Source organism: Caretta caretta, chromosome 12 (assembly GCF_965140235.1).
Source record: "Caretta caretta isolate rCarCar2 chromosome 12, rCarCar1.hap1, whole genome shotgun sequence".
Classification (NCBI taxonomy): domain Eukaryota; kingdom Metazoa; phylum Chordata; order Testudines; family Cheloniidae; genus Caretta; species Caretta caretta.
In genome coordinates, this window is record NC_134217.1 from 6,155,212 (window position 1) to 6,179,015 (window position 23,804).

Sequence of the window (23,804 nt, forward strand, 5' to 3'; positions counted from 1 at the left end):
GAGGTTTACCTATGAAACGGAACTCACTGCATTCACACTCTATCAGAGCTGCATTCTCCAGGAGCCACAGCAAATTATCATCATTGACTAAAGTAGGGTACTTTCCCACCAAGTCTAATGGCAGAAAACAGTAATGCACTTCCTCTTCTGTATCAAGTAATGGTGTATCCATCAGCCCCAAAGGAGCTTTATCATGTAATCCTAGAGCGAAATCAGAGGATATCAATACACAAACAGGGAAGACTGCCGTTAATTTTGTATTGGAGTTACTTCTATTGGTGGACGGTACAAAGAGTTCTTCTTAGCATGGGTGTTCATGTCTCCTCTCTAAACACAATATGGCACATATCAAAGATTAATAGTGGGAAATAGACTATATAGTTGTTAATGGGGAGTTATCACCTAATGGGTGTGTGTGAGAGACAATTTGGGGGATCTGTTTACGTACAACATATTAATTCTGTTTGACTCTGGGGATTCTCTGTGTGTATTTATGACAGACTGCAAACTCAATTTTGAATGTCGGGCTTGTCTCCCTTCTCTGTTGTCTTTTTACCTTCATTTTGGAATGAAATTTCAAGGGATGGTGACACAGGGTTAGCAAAGGAGGGTTGTTAGAGCTTGATAGTCTTCTATTCTATGGAAACACCCTTGGGACAAAGAAGGCAGACTAAGAAAACCGGTCCATTTAGGTAGGCTGCTAACTCAGCAATGGATAACTTGGCATGGGGACTGGATATTAGAAAAAGGAGGTTAAATCAGGAGTCACTGGCCATTTTGGAGAGAGGGATAAGAGACCAGTGAGACTTCATGCTCAAAATGAAAAGCCAGTGGAGGAGAGCAGGGGGAGAGGGAAGATCCTGGACTCCTTAGAAGACTCTGGCTTATATCCCAAAGAACACTCCAGAGTGGTGAGGAATCTCAGGGAGGAAAGGGTGTATAGGTGTTTAGATCTGCATGTCTTTTGTACTGTATAACATAAAGAGTAATTGTTTTAGAATCCCTTTTGCAAAGTCTGACTGTTACGTCCTTCAACTATGTGTTCCTGGATAGGTAAACTATAACAGAATGTTCACAAGATCGGAGCTCTGGGAAAGGGTGTGATTAAGCACTTGGAGTGTGTTGAGAAATCACCACTGGTAATGGGGGCCTAGGTTAGTTGAACCTAGGCCCCCAGGTTATGAAGGAGTAACAGACAGTGCCTGCAACCAGGAAGTGCACCAGAGAGGCCAAAAAAAAGACACAATGCTGGAACCTCCCCAGACCAAGGGAAACTTAAAAACACACTGGTCCAGCATATGGGATCCAGGCACAGCAGCCTGATGTGTGTCCAGCAGGGGGAGCTTTACCAGGGCTGCGAGAGGCTCTATCTAGCAGGGTCTTGCTGGGATTGGTTCTTGGCCCAAAGCTATTCTATATTTTTATCAATAATACAGAAGAAAATATAAAATTGCTGCCAATAAAGTGTGCAGATGACAATTTACCAAGCATCACAGCGGATTTCCATCACTGACAATTTTTAAATCAAGATTGGATTCTTCTTCTAAACGATCTGCTGTAGGAATTATTTTGGGAAAGTTCTCTGGCCTGCGTTATACCGGAGGGCAGATTAGATGATCACAGCAGTCGCTTCTGGCTTTGGAATCTATAAATCCATGATTGGTAGGGGGGCACATAATGACTAACACCAGTCACTGATCTAGAATGATCTGAATCACTTGGTTAACTGGCTACACTTGTCAGATGGAGTACTGATTCCTGGACAGCCGTGACTAAGAAAAGGACTTAGGGGTCACTGTAGCTAAGCAGCTGAACATGAGCTCCCATGACAATGCTGTGGCAAAGGGGGCTGATGTGATCTCTTTACAAGGGAGTATTGAGTAGGAGTAGGGAGGTGGCATTTCCTCTGTATACAGCATTGGTGAGACCCATACTAGATATTGCACCCAGGTAGATGCATGCCTGCCTGGATGCACACACCAAAATCCCCCATTGCATGTGCATGTAACTAAATGTGCAGCTTTCCTTTCATATAATCAGTCGTCTGGAAGTTGAGCATGTGCATGCAAAGCATAACATTTTAAGGACCTTCAGATTCTAAAGTATTTTAAAAATCCTAGTCTTGGCTGAACACAAGTGGGTGCTTATGACCTACAGAGTGTGCTGAGTAATTTAAAGCACCAGGTACATTCACAGAGAGGAGGACTGGGACATTTACCTGTAAATGCTGGGCTTTTAATAGGAAACTCTAAAGGCTTGCTGATACATTTTTGCGTTCTCCAGTAATTCATGGATGCTCTTTCAGCTATTGGTATATCTGCAGGTCGCACTCGCAGATTATGTTTCCCTTCCTTCAAATTGTCTAAAGTCTGTTAAGATATAGAAATGTTATTGACTATTTTAAATGCAAATAAAATAGTTCAAAACATAAAAGCCACAGATGATACTCTAATGCATGGTGAACAGCCCTTTGCAGCCATAAAAAAATGTCATGGAATATTGTACAATAAGTATGCAATAGCTTCCATGGGTGTTAACAGATCCAAACTTAGAATGTCCCTATTTTCTGTAGAAATAAGAATGGCAGGTGGATTTTCATAGGAACGTGTAATCTAATGAGAACCCTCATATATTCCAAAAAGTGTATTTGGGTCGACATGCCTAGCCCTGTGACAGTACAGTACAGCCAACATTCACAGTTTTATCACAAATCTTACAAATATTTTTGGAAGGGAGAGGAGGATAAAGGCTTTTAGGAATTTCTGATTTCTACCTTTAAGGTTGTGAAGTTTGGCCCTTACTCCAATTACTGTCAGTGGGACTGAGCAGGGATGCAGAGAATAAACAGGGGGCGGGAGTGGGGAGCAGTAAGGAAACTGAGGGAGAAAGTGGAATAGGCAGTGATCTACTCTGCCTGGGTAAGGCAGGGGATAATAGCTCCCACACACCAGGCAGGAGGAGGGTAGAATAAGGCAAATCCCCTTCAAGTAGCTAACAGGGAGGCCTACATTTTTGTGTGTACATTTAAAGTTGAACTTTGAAAACAAGATGGTCACACACAAAGAGAGGGTAAGCAACTTCTCCCTTGAGATGAAAATCAAAAGACAGGTGAAAAGCAATGTGCTATATTAGTTTTTAAAACTCTCATAAATCTCTCCTGTTTGTTGTCTAACTCATGAATGTTGAACACTTTGATTTGGCAATGTTAGCATAGAAAATGAGAAATAAACAGGCCCAACACAAAGGCCGAAGGACCTGCTGGGCTCTGATGACATCATGAAGGTAGGTTATTGGAATTAAGGGATCAGGAAGGGGAGTAAATGTTTGGCTTCATATAAAAAGTGCCCTGGTGCTAGTAGTAAATAGTATCTTACATTCAAAACTTTTTGTTTGACCCAAACACTTCTTTTTTTTTTTTTTTGGCCACTGAAGCAAACAAAATCTGTAGTTTGCTCAGCTCTACCTGGATTACATAAACCAAACATCAGTCCCAAGCACCCACCATTACAAAGAGCTCTCATCCTACTTCACAAAAATGATCAACAGAATGAAATCAGTAAAATTTGTCCTAACCCAGACCAGAATGCAACCATCATCCTGAACTTCTGACTAAATTCAGCTCTATCACTCACAACAAAGGAAAGACATCCTGAGGAACGTCTACCTCCTTTCCTGCAGGAAAGAGGGTACATAAAATGCAACAAAGTAGCATGTATCCACCAACTGGGGCCACACCCCTGCCTAAAAACTAGAGTAAACCAAGTTAATATTAACGAAACAAGAAAGCATTTCTGAGGAAAGTTAATAAACAGGTTTTATTTCATAATTTGGATGTGCGGAATCTGAAAGTGATGTTTACCAAGCTGAATTTTGAACTTTCAGGTAAATAAAAATAAAAAAGAAAACGGTTACCATTTGTAACATAAAAACAGAAAGTAAAGGAGAGGTACTAATTATGGAGTATGTTCCTAATTTTGGAAACTGTGCTATCAGAAAATGCAGGGAACAATCTCTGTCAAAGATCAGACTCTCTGCTTCTTCTGATCATGTGATGTTATGCACTTGAATTTTGTTGGTTTTGCAGTCAGGATGACATTTAAGATTAAGTAAACGGAAGTATCATCCACAACATAGTATGTTATAGTTCATTTCTGAAAGTTCTCCTCTTTCAAAAATATAAATTATTAGTAGCTAATTATTAGCCCTAACCACTAAGCTAACCTAAAGCTGACTTTTGCTTACAGTGTGGGTTGAGTATCAATTTGGATACCTAGGCCATGGCATAAGCTACATACTGGTAAATACTGATTATTTATTTATTCAATATTTGTATGGTATTTATTAATTATTTTTATTATCCTCCTCAGGTATCCCATAGACAAAATATGGAGGCAGTCTTGAACATGAAGCACTCCTCAACTGTATCTTATGAACAATGCATTATTTGCCAGCAAGTGAAAAAGGACAGTGTTGTTGCTTTTAGTGAACAGGGATTGGCTATAATACAAGAGGCAAACGATACAAGACAGAAACTCCGGGATTTCCAAAACAGGGATGCAACTGATAAACTTCTGTCAGCTCTTCAATCTGAATGCAGGCAATCATTACTTTGGCATAAAAACCGTTATGCAATGTGCACAGGTAAAGGTCAAATTAGCAGACTTGGAAATCCATTGAAGGTACTTCGTCACCCAGTCAGGGTGAACTGCAAACCCAGTCTTGTGTTACAATCATCAAAACTTGGACAGTACTTCAGAGCAAGTTCCCCCCAGTGTACTGGAGTCTTTGCATTTTCTGCCAGGGTGAAAGTTCCAAACAAAAACTTTCTTCTGTAAAAACTGTTGAGAGCGAAGGCATATTTAGGCCTTAACAGAAGCCTGCTTTGGATTTTATGCGTCTGTTCTGATAACATTTAACAGCATAAACCTAAGTAGAACTACGTATATTAAGAAAATGCAGACTAATCGTGTTTAGTGTTGCGCGTGTGTAAGAAATTGCAGAGTAATCGTATCTATGAAAACAAGAAAAGATACAGTAACTATAAAACTAGAAAAGACCAGTTTGGACTAACACTAATCTTGTACTGAGAGAGGAGGAGAGATAACATGGAAATGAGAGACTAATAGGTATGTATAAGAAAAGAAAAGTTATAAATAAATGTGTGTAACAAAGAGAAGCTGATGCTGTATTGTCTGGTGCTGGAGGCAAACTGTGATGAGATCGTCCTGCTAAGCTTCAGAGCTTCTCACTTGTGAGTGTAACTGATCACTATTCTGAGTGTTTTGCCTTAATAAATATTCGTTAGACCCATCTGCTGAGTAAGTGAACCTCAGTCTGACAACATTCAAAATGAACAAACAAATCCGTGAGGCACCAAAGTATGAACATGAGCTCTGTGTATGCACAGTGGGTGTAAGGAACCTTATAGCCTAAGAAGGGAAATACCACCCTAACTGCTAGAAGCATCTCTTCAGAAAAGTAACAAAAAGTAAGAATGAAGGTATTGACTTGCCAGTAGTCTGAATTAGTACTGGGTTAAAACACTGCAGAAAAAGGCAGTTTGAACCTTTTATGGACTCCTTACAGTTTTCTCTCAAGTGAAGCCAGTGGAGAGGTCCACATTCATTTGTAAGCCATCTGGCAACCTTTAACCCCCCCCCCCCCCATATTCTACATCTTGATGGTGCTTACGAGTTCACTGTCTTACATGATCAACCTGCTTCAGAGAGACAAACATTATTAGTGCCTTTCAAATTCCACCATATCCCTTTCTCTAAACCAGTGGTTTTCAACCTTTTTTCCATTTGCAGACCCCCTAAAATGGAGGTAAAACCCCTTTGGAAATACAACTTGTGGTCTGCGGACCCTTACCATAGAGTCTTAGATTGAAAACTGACTGAACAGAATTCAACTATGAATGTTACACATGCTCTGCACAGAATTTGACGCCACATGAGAAAGGGTGCTAAACTGTGGGCTTCTGTGGTAATGACAACACTTCTGGGTTTTGACCTGATAGGGGAGGGTATTCACATACTTTGATTGATCAGAAAAATGGAATGCCTTTTCTGGGATTTGAAACTTTATTTTCATAGTCACTTTTTGCAGATCCCTTAGACATAGTCTGTGGGCCCCCAAGGGTCCAGAAACCACAGGCTGAAAACCTCTGCTCTAAACTGTTAAGACAGGGCAGGAGAAGAAAATGTATCAACTATTACAATATACAAGACTGAGCTGGAAGATGAATTTCTCTCAGTGATACATGTAGCACTGAAATTACGCTCAGATATACTTGCTCATCCCAGCTAAATGTCAGTGAGGAAGAGGCACTAGCCTGTGTGCCAAACAGTGATTACCAATGTTCCCTCTAATTTTTGACAGTCCATGTGCGCAAATTGTTGTGCTTCTGTGCAAATGTTTCTGCGCGGGTGTTTCGCTGTGTGCGCAGGGTTTAGGATCTGTGTGCGTGGGTACGGGAGGTAGAGGAAGTTGAGGTAGGGGACGTTGAAGAAATTGATGATAACAAGGAGGAGGAAGAGGACACAGAAGATGACATTGCACAAGTACATGAAGATAAGACATGGGAATCACATATGCAGTGTTGTTGGAACTGTGTTGGTCCCAGTATATTAAAGAGAGACAAGGTGGGTGAGGTGATATCTTCTGTTGGATCAACTTGTGCTGATGACAGAGCAAGCTTTCGAGCTTACACAGACCTCTTCTTTAGGTCTGGAGAGCTCTATGTAAGCGCAGAAGCTTACAATACAGAAGTTGGTCCAACAGACATCCATCTTGTCTCTAATATCCTGGGACCAACATGGCACAACAACACTGCATAGACAGATACTATGTAAGGAATTAGGTATATACACTGAAAATGTGTTCTTAGATTCTGTATCAAGGTATAATCACCAGCAGACATGAAGAAACAAGTTTTCTGTCAGACAAAAGATGTTTATTTATCTCTCAGTCAGATTTAAATTAAGCATTGTAAGCTAATAAAATGGATGCCCATTTACATATGAAGTTATCAAAGAGGTTGGAAGTCAACAGGGCAGAAGCACAAAAGGAAAACTAACTACAGTACATACAGGTTTCAGAGGAACAGCCGTGTTAGTCTGTATTCGCAAAAAGAAAAGGAGTACTTGTACATATTCTCTGTGTGTATATAAAGTCTGCTGCAGTTTCCACGGTACACATCTGATGAAGTGAGCTGTGGCTCACGAAAGCTCATGCTCAAATAAATTGGTTAGTCTCTAAGGTGCCACAAGTACTCCTTTTCTTTTTACAGTACATACAATGAACTTTAGGGATATAAGAAGAAGGCAAACAAGACACCCCCTTATCCTGCACGTAGGAAGTAAATGGGCAGTGCATTTACACTCATGAAAACGGGATCTCAGCCAACCTTGGCTGAAGATACAGTAAAAGACATTCATTGGGTGAGATAAATGTCTTTAGACAGGAGGTTAACCTGTTTGTTAAGTTTAGTCTCTAGAAAGTGTGTTATAATTTTGTTTCCAATATCCTTACTCACTATAACTTGAATCTTTGATAATAAACTTCTCCTTGTTTTCCCTATAATATATTTAAGTGCTGTGATATTAAGCAAGGTACTTCAGCTTCTGAGTTGAATCACACAAGCTGGTAGGTACACTGTTCCCTTAGGTACAGCAGACCTGGTATTTCTATCAGTGTTCAGTGGGAAAAGGGCTGGACACTACAGAAGAATGCTTCAAAGGTGCTTGAGGACTGGGGTGCACCTATTGCTAACCTGCAAGACAAGCTAAGGGCTGGCAGAGTCCAGAGGAAAGCGTGTGAGTGGCTACATTGATGGTGTCAGGGAGCAGATACCGGGTTAAGCACAAGCAAGAGTCTCTCAAGCTAGATGCAGGGAGCAAGCAGGTTATTCACAGTCCTGGGTACCCTGAAAACCATCACACGCTCACTGGAGGTTTTAAAGAACAGGTTGGACAAACATCTGTTAGAGATGATCTAGATTTACTTGGTCCTGCCTCAGTGCAGGGGCTGGAATAGATGACCTCTTAAGAACCCTTCCAGCCCTATGTTTCTATGGATCTGTGTTTTTAATATGAGTACAGACCTTTCAATGGCCTCTGACGGAAAGGTCAAATGTCATATTCGGGATTTATTTCTGTACTCAGCAGCCCATAATGAATGAGTATATATTGAAATTAATTGTTAGGCATCCATTCCAAGCATCTATATATTCACACATACTCTGAAATCTTTATATGGTCATTATTATTTATGAATTAACAAAAGCTGTATAAAAGTAATACATAACATCACACTGTACCTGCAATAAAGGTGTCAGCTGCAAAATTAATGCTTGTTCATACAACAAGTTCAATTCAGCACAGCTGGAAAAAGACAACTTTGAGGTATGCAGATAATAATGGACGTGCCTAAAGGTGAATCCATCTCGGTCAATGAATAGTCTTGGGTTTTCAGACGGAACCAGGGAAGAAGATTCTTTCCAAAGCAGAGATTCTGGAAACTGAGCAATTTTACTTTTAGGAATAGAGAAATGCCAGCCGCCAACATTAAAATGAATTGAGTCCTCTTCTGTAGATTCATTAACTATCTCTGGTTCCTTCTAATTAAAAAAGAAAATCATATCAATAGGCTAGAGTGAACAGGTAAGTTCTGAAGCAGGGTCTTATAATAATTTATTTTAAATGCCAGTGGTCTTTACATTTGATTTTCTATTCAGTGGCAGCACACTTAGTACACATTTTGGGCCTGATGAAAAAAGTATGCATATGACCAATTACCTTACCTACACAATCACTTGTGCATACAAACACCATATTTCACACAAGTATGGTAACTGTGCATGCAAATTAGGCACACAATACATCATTCGAAAGTCAGGTCCAAAATGCATAGTGAGTTTGTTACCATTGAATGAAAAGTAAAATTTAAAGAATAATATCATTTGTAGATGCGCAAATAAAATTGAGCATCTAGTAAGTACTTACATGTCTGACAACAATGGGCCTGACTATAATCACTTACACTGGTGTTTGACAGACCTGTAACTCAGTTGGCTTCAGTAAAGTTCAGTGATTTATATTAATGTGAGATCAGCCTGGCCCCAGTGTGTGTAGTAGCAGAAAACACATAGCAGTAAAATCCAAAATAGAACAGCACTAATAAGGTACTATCCTAAACAACTCTGAATAACACATGAATGCATCTTACAACTATCACAGAAAAATATTTTGTTCCTATCTAGAAATGCATATATGAACTATTATTATGGAATGTTCAGTCACAATTCTGATTATTTCATAAGGGGCCGGGGGGGGAAGTGGGGGGGATTGCCTGGGTACCCTAATTGTGAATTTCCAGAGGTTAACACATTTGGATTTCTTTTAAGGTGAACTTTAACCCTGAAGTACCTGTATTTTAATGCTTGTTTTTGAGATAATTACAACATCCCTGTAAAGTTTTTACTCTAATTTCTTATATATACACTTAACATTAACTAATGCCTTCTTAAGATCATTTTAACTAGAAATTTCAGATGAAAATTTATATATCTTAAATTTATATCCATATGGCAAATTTCTTTAATCAAGAAAGACTAAAGTTAGACCATGTCTACATTATGATATGAGGCTGGTAAAACTGTGTCACTCAGGGGTGTGAAAAATCCCCCCCTCTTGTGCAACACAGTTAAACCGACCTAACCCCCAGTGTAGATAGCGCTAAGTCAATGGGAGGGCTTCTCTTGACAACATAGCTAACGCCTATCGGGGAGGTGGAATACCTCCGCCAATGGGAGAAGCCCTCCTGTAGGCATAGGAAGCATCTTTCCTGAAGCCCTACAGCAGCTATTCCTGGGGGAATTCTGCACCAAAAATTTCAAAATTGTATGGAATTGGAATTGTATGAATTGGAATTCTGCACACAATATTTTAAAATTCTGCAAAATGCTGCACATTTACTTGTCAAAATAACACAATATAATCCTGCCAGTTTCAATTAGTTTGGTAATTTGTTTCAAATTACCTGTCAGCAAGTATGTCTGTAACAAAACAGGCAACAAAAAAGATTCGGGAAATGTTTTTTGAAAAATTGAATCCTGACTAGGCATATTAATACAGAACTTAGAGTAATAGTTCATTTAAACTACAATACAAAAACGTATTTCCTGCACCCCTCAGAAGCAGTGCAAAGCCTTGCGGAGTCAGGGGTAATGGAGGAGCTGAGGGAGAGGGAAGTAACTGCTGGGAAGGAGTCTGAGAATGAACCTGGAGGGTTGTTGGGTGTGGGTGGTAGAATTGTGGCACAGGTTTTTTGGTGGGGAGGGATTGTTAGGGAGTTGGGGAGCCTTCCCCATGCAGACCCTGGCTGACCCCTAGCCTCTCCCATTCAGTCAGGCACATGTGACCCTGTCCCTGTGTGTCCCTGCACTTCCATTAACGATTCAGCCAGGCACAGCAGCACATGTCCCCATGTGGCCCTGCACTGCCACTCCCATTGAGCTCCAGGCTCAATGTCGTCACCCCACTACGTCATAGATTCATAGATATTTAGGTCAGAAGGGACCATTATGATCATCTAGTCTGACCTCCTGCACAACGCAGGCCACAGAATTTCACCCACCACTCCTACAAAAAAAACCTCACACCTATATCTGTGCTATTGAAGTCCTCAAATCGTAGTTTAAAGACTTCAAGGAGCAGAGAATCCTCCAGCAAGTGACCCGTGCCCCATGCTACAGAGGAAGGCGAAAAACCTCCAGGGCTTCTTCCAATCTGCCCTGGAGGAAAATTCCTTTCCGACCCCAAATATGGCGATCAGCTAAACCCTGAGCATATGGGAAAGATTCAGCAGCCAGATACTACAGAAAATTCTTTCCTGGGTAACTCAGATCTCACCCCATCTAATAGCCCATCACAGGCCATTGGGCCTATTTACCATGAATATTTAATTACCAAAACCATGTTATCCCATCATACCATCTCCTCCATAAACTTATCGAGTTTAATCTTAAAGCCAGATAGATCTTTTGCCCCCACTGCTTCCCTTGGAAGGCTATTCCAAAACTTCACTCCTCTGATGGTTAAAAACCTTCGTCTAATTTCTAGTCTAAATTTCCTAGTGGCCAGTTTATATCTATTTGTTCTTGTGTCCACGTTGGTACTGAGCTTAAATAATTCCTCTCCCTCTCTGGTATTTATCCCTCTGATATATTTATAGAGAGCAATCATATCTCCCCTCAACCTTCTTTTAGTTAGGCTAAACAAGCCAAGCTCCCTGAATCTCCTTTCATAAGACAAGTTTTCCATTCCTTGGATCATCCTAGTAGCCCTTCTCTGTACCTGTTCCAGTTTGAATTCATCCTTCTTAAACATGGGAGACCATAACTGCACACAGTATTCCAGGTGAGGTCTCACCAGTGCCTTGTATAACGGTACTAAAACCTCCTTATCCCTACTGGAAATACCTCTCCTGATGCATCCAAGACCACATTAAGTGAGCTGTAGCTCACGAAAGCTCATGCTCAAATAAATTGGTTAGTCTCTAAGGTGCCACAAGTACTCCTTTTCTTTTTGCGAATACTGACTAACACGGCTGTTACTCTGAAACAAGTCATCCTATGATCAACCAATACTCCAAGGTCCTTTTCCTCCTCCGTTACTTCTAATTGATGCGTCCCTAGCTTATAACTAAAATTCTTGTTATTAATCCCTAAATGCATGACCTCACACTTCTCACTATTAAATTTCATCCTATTACTCCAGTTTACAAGGTCATCCAGATCCTCCTGTAGGGTATCCCTGTCCTTCTCTAAATTGGCAATACCTCCCAGCTTTGTATCATCCGCAAACTTTATTAGCACACTCCCACTTTTTGTGCCAAGGTCAGTAATAAAAAGATTAAATAAGATTGGTCCCAAAACCGATCCTTGAGGAACTCCACTGGTAACCTCCCTCCAGCCTGACAGTTCACCTTTCAGTAGGACCCGTTGTAGTCTCCCCGTTAACCAATTCCTTATCCACCTTTCAATTTTCCTATTGATCCCCATCTTATCCATTTAACTAATAATTCCCCATGTGGCACGGTATCAAATGCCTTACTAAAATCTAGGTAAATTAGATCCACTGCATTTCCTTTGTCTAAAAAATCTGTTACTTTCTCAAAGAAGGAGATCAGGTTGGTTTGGCACGATCTACCTTTTGTAAAACCATGTTGTATTTTGTCCCATTTACCATTGACTTCAATGTCCTTAACTACCTTCTCCTTCAAAAATTTTTCCAAGACCTTGCATACTACAGATGTCAAACTAACAGGCCTATAATTACCCGGATCACTTTTTTTCCCTTTCTTAAAAATAGGAACTATGTTAGCAATTCTCCAATCATACGGTACAACCCCTGAGTTTACAGATTAATTAAAAATTCTTGCTAATGGGCTTGCAATTTCTTGGGCCAATTCCTTTAATATTCTTCAATGAAGATTATCTGGGCCCCCCGATTTAGTCCCATTAAGCTGTTTGAGTTTTGCTTCTACCTCAAATATGGTGATGTCTACCTCCATATCCTCATTCCCATTTGTCATGCTACAATTATCCCTAAGATCCTCTTTAGTCTTATTAAAGACTGAGGCAAAGTATTTGTTTAGATATTGGGCCATGCCTAGATTATCCTTGACCTCCACTCCATCCTCAGTGTTTAGCAGTCCCACTTCTTCCTTCTTTGTTTTCTTCTTATTTATATGGCTATAGAACCTTTTACTACTGCTTTTAATTCCCTTTGCAAGGTCCAACTCTACTTAACTTTTAGCCTGTCTCACTTTATCCCTACATGTTCTGACCTCAATAAGGTAGCTTTCCTTGCTGATCCCTCCCTTCTTCCACTCCCTATATGCTTTCTGCTTTTTCTTAATCACCTCTCTGAGATGCTTGCTCATCCAGCTTCGTCTACAACTCCTGCCTATGATTTTTTCCCCTTACTTGGGATGCAGGCTTCCGATAGCTTCTGCAGCTTTGATTTAAAATAATCCCAGGCCTCCTCTACCTTTAGATCCATAAATTCTTCAGTCCAATCCACTTCCCTAACTAATTTCCTTAATTTTTGAAAGTCAGCCCTTTTGAAATCAAAAACCCTAGCTGCAGATTTATTTTTATTAATCCTTCCGTTCAGTTTGAACTGAATTAGCTCATGATCACTTGAGCCAAGATTATCCCCTACAACCATTTCTTCTATGAGGTCCTCACTACTCACCAAAACCAAATCTAAAATGGCATCCTCTCTAGTCGGTTCAGCAACTACTTGCTGAAGGAATCCATCAGCTATCTCATCTAGGAAAATCTGAGCCCTGTTATTATTACTAGCACTCGTCCTCCAGTCTATATCTGGGAAGTTAAAGTCTCCCATGATCACACAGTTTCCATTAGTATTTACTTTATTAAAAACATTAAAAAGGGCTCTATCCATATCCAAATTAGATCCCGGCGGTCTATAGCACACCCCAAGCACTATCCCAAAGGAGGCTCTAATAGTTTTCTTCCCCAATTTAATTTTTGCCTAGACGAACTCAGTCATATCCATTTCATCGCTTATTTCTTTACATTCTATCTCATCATTGATATACAATGCTACTCTACCACCTTTACCTTTATTTCGGTCTTTCCTAAACAGCACATACCCTTCAATACCTGTAGCCCAGTCATGACTACTATTCCACCATGTTTCTGTTATCCCTATAATATCTGGTTTCACTTCCTGCACCAGTAGCTCTAGTTCCTCCATTTTGTTACCTAGGCTCCTCGCATTAGTGTACAAACATCTTAATTTTTGCTGTTTGGCCTCACTCACATTCTGTACCCTATTAGGCACAGTCATTTTACTACCAGTATAACCTATTAGACTTGTACCTACACTGCCCTTCCTCCTACCCATGGCTGTATCCACTCTTACTTCATTTTCTTTCCTCTCAATGCTAAATTCTGGCGTGGAGATTACCTGGACATCTCCCAACCATCTCCCCCTAATTCCTAGTTTAAAGCTCTCTTAATCAGTTGTGCCAGCCTCCATCCTAGAAGTCTATTTCCTTCCCTACTCAAATGAAGTCCATCCCGAGAGAACTGTCCTCTATCCATGAATGCCTCCCAGTGGCCATACATCCCAAAGCCCTCCTTATAGCACCACTGCCTAAGCCATCTGTTGATAGTTATAATCTTGTCACACCTTTGTTGCCCTTCTCTAGGAACAGGCAGAATCCCACTAAAGATCACCTGAGCCTCAATTTCCTTAAGCGTCTTCCTCAACCTAGCACAGTCTCCCTTAATACTTTCCAGCGAGAATCTAGCCATATCATTTGTTCCCACATGAAGGATAATTAGGGGATTCTTTCCTGCTCCCTTTAGAATCCTTTTCAACCTCAGGTCTACATCCCGTATCTTAGCACCTGGAAGACAGCACACCCTCCTATTCTCCGGATCAGCTCTGGTTACAGGCCTATCTATTCTTCTCAGTAAAGAGTCCCCAATCACATAGACCTGTCTTTTCCTAGTGACGGTGCTATTCTCCAGTCTATCCCCTGTTCCCTCTGGCTGCAAGTTCTTTCCATTCCTATTCTCCCTTGTAATCCTCTTTAACCCATCCTGTATCCTCCTGGGGCTCATATTTGGTGTAATCTCCATTAACTCTTCCCCTTTTCCTATAGGACTAGCCGCTCTTCTCTTCTTCCTTGCCCTTCCACCTTCAGTGACTACCTGCTGAGCCCCTTCTTCATTTTCCAACTCTGCATACCTATTCTTAAGCTCTATTTCTCCTTCACTAGCCCGTCTTTTCCTTTGCCTGGTTCTTTTAGTCACATGCTTCCACTGACCACTTTCCTCACCCAGTCTCCCCTCAGAATTCCCGGTCCTGCTTCCATCTGCAAGTCAGAGCTTTTCCCTTCAGATACCTCATATCTTTGCTCCATAATCTGATCAAACCCCGTCCTAAACTCTACCAGACTTTCCACCTGCATCCCCAAACCTCAGATCTTTTCCTCCATCAGCTCAATCAGACGGCACTTCATACAGACAAAACTCTTACCAGGTGCCCCCTCCAGGATCATGTACATACCGCAGCTTCCACATCCAGTCATCTTCATTGTGTCTTCCGCTACATGGGTCACTCCCACTGCTGCCTCTGTATCTGCCATAGCCTTCCCACCTAAACCCTGTTAATCTGGGAAACACGAACCACACCAAAACACCACCACCCACAGCAAAAAACAAGCACCACAAGACAGACTCCCCTGTTTACAGCTCTGTTTGCTGGCTGCTGCCTGACTGGCTGCTACCTTTTAGGACCCCTACTCAGAGAAGCCCCGCCCCCTAATCAGGGCTCAGCTTCTCTCCCAGCACAAAGCCCCTGCAAGCCTCTCCACATACAAATAATACAAATACAGAACCAAATACAAATACCTTCTCCTCCAACAGAACTCCCACTGAAACTCCCCTGTTTACAGCTCTGTTTGCTAGCTCCTGTGCCGCTGCAGCTGTCTGTGCCTCTGCCCCAGTCCGTCCCCCCACTAGTCCTTCTGAACTTTTTAAAGACTAAGGAATTGCAGGAGTTGCCACTGTAGTGTTTTAAGTGTAGACAAGCCCTGAGTCATTTTCCTATTGTTGCCCCTTTTGGCCTGAGCAGTTAGCCAATGCCTAGGGCCTTGCCAAACTGTTTCCATGAGGGGAAAAAAATTGATTATATAAGTCAGGTATTACTTTGGTGCAATCCTGTTTATTTACCAGGCATAAAATCTTGTTTCCTTGAACACAGTGGGGAAAAAGTCAACACAGGCAGTTTCTTGGCTCACTATTTCAAAGCCTGCCTCTCCATATCTCTGCTTCATGTCTGGTCCACACTCATGACTTCTCTCTCACTTCTTGTTCGGTTTCTGCTTCTACCACACACAGATACACACAGCTGCAGCCAATCAATCCCCTCACCTCTGTGTTTGCAGTTAGTCCCAGGACACACAGGACAACAGGCAGACAACAAGGCTAACACTATGTCTACACTACAGACCTTACAGCAGCACAGCTGTACCGCTGTAAGGTCTCCCATCTAGCTGCTCTAATTAACAAACCCCTAACGAGTGGAGGTACTATGTCAGCAGGAGAGCATCTCCCGCCAACGCAGTGCTGTTCACACCAGTACTTTTGCTGGTGAAACTTTTGTCAGTCAGGAGTGTGTTTTTTTTCCACACCCCTGACTGACTAAAGTTTTACTGGCAAAAGTGCTAGTGTGGCCATAGCCTTAGTTTCTGATTGGCCTCATAATATAGCCCATTGCTTTGGGCAATGGCTTCCTAATGTTTCCAGTTATCACTACATGAAGCAGCATTTAGTTGCTCCACACATTTAACAAAGTTTGTGATTGTCTCTTTATCAAAGACACACCTGACAGCATAACACTTTCCAGCATAACACTCTGAAATGTCCCAATAAAACAGCTATCCTCATATAGTGTGTCCCATTGAAGAAGAGTATGCTGTAGTAATATTTTATATTTACATAGCACCTTTCATTTTATACACATAAAGCATCATGGAACTGCAGCAGCCTCTGTGGAGGAGAGCAACAGCCAACAGACAGGCACAGAGTGCACTACATAATTACTCCAGGGCAAACTAATGAACTCTTACTCTAACAAAATGCATCATGGATTTTTTTTTGTTTGTTTAACATCTACGCACTTCCGACACAGTCTCACTATTTAAAGGTCCAGCCTGAAACAGCCACACAGTAAACTGCAGCAAACTCAATGAACTTGAAGCTGAGCTGCTCTATACTGCATCTGGTTTCAAAGGCTCTCCAATGGACCATCCTGCAGCCTGAAATCTCTGGAGTCAGGAAGTGTCAGAAAGAAAGGAACAAAACTGTTTGAGGACAGCCCAATCAACTCCAACAGGAACACTGGGCTCCACACCTGGCTCTTCCACTCTCCAGCTGTGTGGCTTCTGTGCTCCAATCTCCCTGCCTGTAATATGACAATTATGTGAACTGCTCTGCATCAGTGAACGCAACACTCAGGCCTCGACTTCCCAGAAACAGAAAGTGAAGTAATGAAATCAGCTGCAATTCACACCAACTATTTCAGCACAAGTCTGCATGTGGATGCCTGTTTTGGGAGAAGAGGGCCCCAAACTCAAGTCAGTTTAAACAAAACAAAAAAGATTTGAGAGCATCTACGCATGGACCGGCACTGAAAGCTCCGATTAAACCCGATTGCAATGACGCAGTGCCAGTCTCTGTGCATACAAAGCCTCAGGGACAAGCTGGCTGGGCAGACACCAACCATGATGCCCTCAACTGAGGAATCCATTACAATTACATCTCCATCACAGGAGAGCAATAGAGACAATGTTTGCACATCGACTCATGCATTGCTTGGAACAGCTGGGTGAAAAGATACCCTCCCCAGCCCGGGCCAAATGAGCGAGTGAGGGTGGGGGAAAGCAAGCAATGAACGGAGGGGGGATGGAGTGAGCGGGGTGAGGCCTCGGAGAAGGGGCGGGACAGGGACGCTCAGATTGTGCTATTACAAAGTTGGCAACCTTCCCAACTTCTCCCTCCTCCGCCCACAATGCTCCCAGAGGAGGGATGCCCCCTGTTCCCTCTTTGATACCATGGGGGCCTTTGTTCCCTCTCCCCCTTGCATCCCAGGGAGGCTGCTCTCTCCTCCCCCCTTTGACCCCATAAGGGGCCACTCTCTCCTTCTCCCTTTGATCCCATGGGGGGCAGCTCTCTCCGCCCCATTTGGCTGCCCCCTCCCCCTTGATGTCATGGGGGGCAGCTCTCTCCTCCCCACTTTAATCCCATGGGGGGGCCACTCTCTCCTCCCCCCATTGGCTGCTCCCTCCCCCCTGATCCCATGGGGCGCAGCTCTCTCCTCCCCACTTTAATCCCATGGGGGGCCGCTCTCTCCTCCCCCCATTGGCTGCCCATTGCCACTTGATCCCATGGGGGGCCGCTCTCTCCTCCCCCCTTTGGCTGCCCCCTCCCCTTTGATCCCATGGGGGGCCGCTCTCTCCTCCCCCCTTTGGCTGCCCCCTCCCCTTTGATCCCATGGAGGCAGCTCTCTCCTCCCCATTTTGATCCCATGGGGGACAGTTCTCTCCTCCCCACTTTGATCCCACGGGGGTGGCCCACTTTCCCCTCTTTGATCCCAGAGGGGGCCGCTCTCCCCCCTCTGATCCAGGGGGCGCCGCCCTCTCCTCTCCGTTCATGGTCCATACCATGGCGAAGGCGGCGGCGGCGGCCCCTCTTCCCGCGCGGGCGGGGCGGGAGGGCGCTGGACTGAGGTTCCAGTAACGGGCCCCGCCGCGGGGCTGCGCGCGCCCTCCATCTTCCGAGCTCTGCGCGTGCCGCCGCCCCTTGTCCTAGGCGCGCGCGCGCGGTGGGTGTTTGGCTGCGTTGCCCGGCAACAGGCCGGGATGGCGCTGCAGCTGGAGCTCAGCGAGGCCTGGATCCGGGAGCAGGCGGCGCTGCGGGGAATTGGCCCAGGTACCGCCCCCGGCAGGCCTGGGGATGCGGGAAATGCTGACGGGGCAGCACCAGGGTCCTGGGGGCAGAACGGGGGCCCCAGGGTATTTGGGGGCAGGGGCTTGAGGCATGCGCCTGGGGAGGGAGAACCAGGGCCCCAGGGTATTTGGGGGGCGGCAGCAGGGACTTGGGGTGTAATCAGGGCCCCAGGGTATTTGGGGGGCGGCAGCAGGGACTTGGGGTGTAATCAGGGCCCCAGGGTATTTGGGGGGCGGCAGCAGGGACTTGGGATGTAACCAGGGCCCCAGGGTATTTGGGGGGCGGCAGCAGGGACTTGGGGTGTAATCAGGGCCTCAGGGTATTTGGGGGGCGGCAGCAGGGACTTGGGGTGTAATCAGGGCCCCAGGGTATTTGGGGGGCGGCAGCAGGGACTTGGGGTGTAATCAGGGCCTCAGGGTATTTGGGGGCGGCAGCAGGGGGCCGGTACTGGGGCAGCCGGCAGGGCACAGCACGGGTACTGGGCGACACTGGGGTAGGCAGGGGCATTTGTGGAACCGTCATGGTTGGAAGCACAGGAACCCAGGGAGCAGCGATCGCCCGTGAGTATCAGGACCGACCGTCCGGGAAACGACGCTCATTCAACAGGGCAAGAGCGCTAGTAGCCATCCGCACAGGTGCACGCCGCAGCCAGGCACATAAGTGGTGGCCCGTTTCCCAGGCTCCACGTCAAAGGAAACGTCTGTGCTTGCTTAGGCCCACCATAATAGGACCCTGGTTTTTATGATGCCTCGGGGTCTGACCAATTAAATATTTTAGTAATAGTAAAAGGTGTCCCTTTGATATGAAACCATATGCCAGCCCATTGTGGTAGGGGGAGGTCAGCATCAGGGTATATAGAAGTGTACAACGCTGGTTCTGATACATTATCTGGGAGTTGTTAATGCCTCCTTACTTCCATAAACAAAACTGAAGGTCATGGCGATAGCTGAAATAGTGATGGACAGCGGGACCCGCACAAAGGTATCATTTGCGTAAGATACACGAGCCCTGTTGAAGGGACACATTCCTATAGACAAAGTGCTGCAAGCACAGAGTGGGGAACAAACAGGACCTGCATAGTCTTCGCAGCATTTTCTAGCTTGTCACGCAGTAGTGTGCACAGATGCAAAACAGCAGTATGATTCAGAGGGATCTTTGAAGTGGGAAAATCTGACAATCAGTATTATGATGCATAGTCTGTTCAATCTCTCTGGTGGTCTATGCAGTCAGAGGAACATGTCTCTCCTTTGGCACACTCATTTGCATGCTGCAAATACTATCAGTGCTGAGTAGGACAACAATAAACAGCGGGAAGGCACCATCCCCTAATGGCTAGATTCACAAAAAAAAAAAAAAAAAAGGACTTAGGTGGTTAAGTCCCTCTTAAGGTGCCTAAGACCAACTCTTAGGCCCACTCCCATTCACAAAAAACATTGCTCAACTGCCAGCTGAAGTTCCTAGGTGCCTAACCTTCTGCCACGGGGTACAAGCAGAGCCACCTACGTCCTGTCACTTGGCAACTAAGCGCTGGCAGGATTCTCAAGCTAGGCTTTTCCCCATCTATTTCCCGTGCAAGGCCCAATCCAGTAGGCATGACCTGAGTCCACCAGATTGAGCCCTACATAAAAGACAGTCATTGTGGGCATGTGTGTAGCCCTGACCTAGTCATTAGGGCACTCCTATAGATCCAGATTTGAATCCCTATTCTGGCTGATTCAAAGCCCTTACATTTTCTCTCATCTTTCTTCTCTCACTTCCCTCCAGTGCCCTTTCATATTCTACACCCATCCATGCACTCACAACAGCACACCTACTCACACATAGAAGTGGTGAAATTTCACCATACACATCACAGACAGAGGACTAATCCCGCTAGCAAAATGCCTGTGTGAAAGATGAGAACTTCCTACTACCCCATGTCATTACCCAGGTGAGAAGCCAACACCTTCCAGCCCCCAGCCTGCTGTGTGAAGCAAGCATGAGTAGTCTTTTTCTGTTCATTGCTCTCATTCAGAAGCTTCCTGGTTGCTGCAAGGGTTGGTTTGTGTCCCCTTATCCCTCCCTCAGCTTTCTGGCTGTTGCATGGAGGTTTCTTACTTTATCCTTCCCTAGTCTGTTCATCTTGTTTTCTTCTCCAGCACACAGCTCCATTTCCTCATTCTGTCAAGCAGCAGAAAAGAGAAATTGATTAGACTTTTGTCAGTTTCATGATTGGCCACAAGATACTGAATATCAGTAGTGAAAACTGAGGAGAACCAGGTTAGTTTTCATTCAGTTGCTGTGTGGAATAGCTCTGAACAGCAGCAAAAACACTGGCACTATCTGCAAATTCACACCGACAGCACCGCATCTGTTACACTCTGGTTCTGAGTTTTGTTTGTAGCCATATGGGCTGGAAGCTATAGTTTATTTTTAAATTAACTCAGTTCTGCAGTAGTTGATGGCAGTTGCCAGGAAAATATGCCTACTAGCAACACTGTCAAGTGGAGTTGTCAAGCCCTGCTCTGAATAGAAATTAATTCTTGGCTGAATGTTCCCAAGGCTGGCTACACAGTCAGTGTGTGGTTATGGTAGTTCGGCTGTAGTGAGATCAGTTGAGTGTACGCAATCAATAGGTTAATTAAAAAAGCTGGAATGGCAAGGATTGTATTTCTTTCAGTGCTGTAGCAGCATAATGTTAGCCATACCAAATGAGAGAGAGCTACAGACATCCAGAGATGCTCAGACAGGATGAACATTAAGCCAGGTATAGAACATGATCAGGTCACACAAGAAGGGAGTGATCATAACAATTTACAGTTCTCACCTGCTGTCAGGAAACCAAATCTTCTAAGGTTCAGTGCAAACAAACTCCAAGCTGAGACTGAGCTGCTGTGGAGGTAATTCCTAGTCTTTCATATACAACAAAATCCTTTTGCAGAAAATCCCTTAAACGTTGCTCTCTTCCAACTGAGTTCTTGCAAAGCTTATCCATGCATGGTCTTTGTAATGCGGTTGGCACCCGCCTCTTATGAGTTCCCCCTTTCTTTGGCCAATGTACTTGCAGTCACAGTTCTTTTCAGGGGTGGCACTCACATCATGCGGGGGGCCCCCTTTGGTTGGTTGGGTGTGATCCTGCATTTGGGTCTAGTTTTTTCAACAGGGTGGCACCCACCTCTTGTGAGCAACCCCCAGCCAATGGTTCTCTCAACAGGTCTTCGGCAACTCAGCTCTCCAGCCAAGTTGCATATGCTGTCCCCAATTCCAGAGTATAGAATCCCGAGTTCTTATCCTGGCCCTGGTATGGGGCTGTAGTTCTTAGGCTTTTTCCCAGAGGCACTGCCTTCTTCAACCACCCAGCCGGAGCCCATCTTGGTACCCTCAGCTGCTGTCTTTTCAGCAGCCCTCCCTGGGCTCAGTCTGCAACCAGACTAGCAGGACTCATCTCGGTACCCTTATCTGGTCTGTCCAGGTTCTGTGCTCAGTTCCCACATTGACCTTTTCATGATCCTGCTGCTATTCTAGCCAGCCAGCCAGGCACCCAGTCTTTGGCAACCTTCCCTGGGTGGTTCTGTCTGGAGAGCTCTCTTCAGTGAGCTGTCCATGGTCCTGCTCCTGTTTCTCTAGCCAGCCAGGCACCCAGTCCTCCCTCATCAAGCTCCACACAGCAACTGAAGACTCTGCTTTGCTGCTTGCCTTTTATCTGGCCCCTTACTGGTCGCTCCATCTTATTCCGCTCCAGTGGCCCCTCTGATTGGCTGCTTCTCTGCATCCATTCTAGGCTGCCTGGAGGACTTCTCACTGCTCTATTCTGGGGCAGTGAGACACATAGCCCCAAGGCCTCCACCGTCTTCATGTTGTGAGTCAAATGACAGTAGTACCTCAAGATTGACCCAAGGTGTGTCCAGATGCTGATAGACAACTGGAAGAGAAACTTGTTGAGAAGCCAGCAGGACATGGCAGACCTGGAATAAACACTCTACCCAGGGATCACGACATGCCAGAATGCTTTGGAACACCATTCTGGCACTTTTCGAGGAAGTACCAGAAGTGTGTTATGGCACTTTTTTTTTTTTAATAAGGACTTGCCCACTTACTTTACCAGTGCAGAGTATTTCCCCTAATGTAGATAATGTTGAGTCATGGTAACAGACACCAGCAGAATAGAGCGCGATATAAGCCCAAATTTCCTATTTCCCCTCCAGGTTAGTTCTCCTGTGGAGCTCTAAAGGGTATGACACCCGCAACATAAGTCAGTTTTCTATGGTGGGTCTGGACACTATAGTCCTGAAATAAGGGTTATTTTAAAGGAAGTACTACTGTGATTTCCCCCCTCTTTTAGGGCACTTGGGGCATTCACTGCAGAATTCTAGTGGGGTTAGATTTTCCCTCAAAAAAAGGGCACTTCAGCTCACTGTTACTGAACAAGAGAGACCTCTAAAAATGAAAAAGTAAGGCTCGTGCACATACAAGGAGCTGATGAAACTGGGGTTATTGAACAATCTAAAATATAAGTTACATTCAGTTTTTAGAAAACTAGGAGAGACCTTAGGACCTTTACAAGTTCTTTCCTTTCAGAACAGGTGGAGTCCCTCTCACTGCAGGGAACATATGCAGGGAAAATCCACTCCCTTGGAGATGCCTTCAAAAATTTTAAAAGTCTCCAATCTTTAGATCTGTCCAGAAATATGATTGTCAGTCTAGAGGTAAGTTCCCCATTCTCTGTTGAACTCTCTACAACCTCAAGAGACTTTGTAAGAGATTTGCTGTTATAAAGGATTAACAATTTATTTTTTAAAAAATCTAGTCAATCTGATAACCTGACTAAAGCAAACTGGTTTCCTTTCACCTCAGGCAGGGAAAAACTTTTCATGATTACCCTTTTGGTAACCCAGCAGTCCCATTCCCTCCTCCAGGCAAAGAGTTCTGTTTCCTTCTTTTAGGTGGGAAAATTAATTTGGGACCTGTAAAAGCAATTCCAGTTCTCCCTTGTGACAAAGCAAAGGGGAAAAAACAACGAACCAAAAAGACCCCAAGGGATTCGCCCCTGACTACATAGTATCAACCAAAAACCCCAAAAGAACTTGTACCTCCCTTTTCAGCAGGGTAGACAAGCACTCATAAAGATGTCCAGCTCCTCAGGTTCAGAATAACCATTCTGCAGTTTTTCTTAGCTCCTTTTCCTCTGGGTTGACTTTCTCTGCAATCAAACTTCTCTTAGCAAGCATGACTGGCTTGCCACCTCCCAAGCACCCCTTTGTGGTGCTAC

At 44.1% G+C, this 23,804-nt stretch overlaps 2 protein-coding genes across 10 annotated transcripts in view; one reads left to right on the top strand and one right to left on the bottom strand.

Moving 5' to 3' along the window:
* The window catches only part of KCTD19 (potassium channel tetramerization domain containing 19), a 47,674-nt gene extending 29,269 nt beyond the window's left edge, over positions 1–18,405 (bottom strand). Inside the window, exons 1-4 of one of the 3 annotated variants that reach the window (XR_012664529.1) lie at positions 18,271–18,402; positions 8,321–8,620; positions 2,219–2,369; positions 10–201 (exon numbers count right to left, since the gene is read on the bottom strand). Coding sequence is in view for 2 of the 3 variants with exons in the window: in XM_075118293.1 (XP_074974394.1) it covers positions 10–201; positions 2,219–2,369; positions 8,321–8,620; positions 18,271–18,273 (646 nt within the window). In the remaining variant the exon portion in view is untranslated. Of the gene's footprint in view, positions 1–9; positions 202–2,218; positions 2,370–8,320; positions 8,621–18,270 lie in introns of all 3 variants that reach the window. The other 2 variants (XM_075118293.1, XM_075118294.1) reach the window with 2 other exon arrangements.
* Positions 18,406–18,428: 23 nt separating this feature from the next.
* LRRC36 (leucine rich repeat containing 36) overlaps positions 18,429–23,804 on the top strand; it is a 79,968-nt gene continuing 74,592 nt past the window's right edge. For 4 of the 7 annotated variants that reach the window (XR_007359283.2, XM_048870753.2, XM_048870754.2 and 1 more), the window contains exons 1-2: positions 18,429–18,538; positions 23,114–23,241. Coding sequence is in view for 6 of the 7 variants with exons in the window: in XM_048870753.2 (XP_048726710.1) it covers positions 18,469–18,538; positions 23,114–23,241 (198 nt within the window). In the remaining variant the exon portion in view is untranslated. Of the gene's footprint in view, positions 18,539–18,990; positions 19,117–23,113; positions 23,242–23,804 lie in introns of those variants that run through there. The other 3 variants (XM_075118297.1, XM_048870756.2, XM_075118295.1) reach the window with 3 other exon arrangements.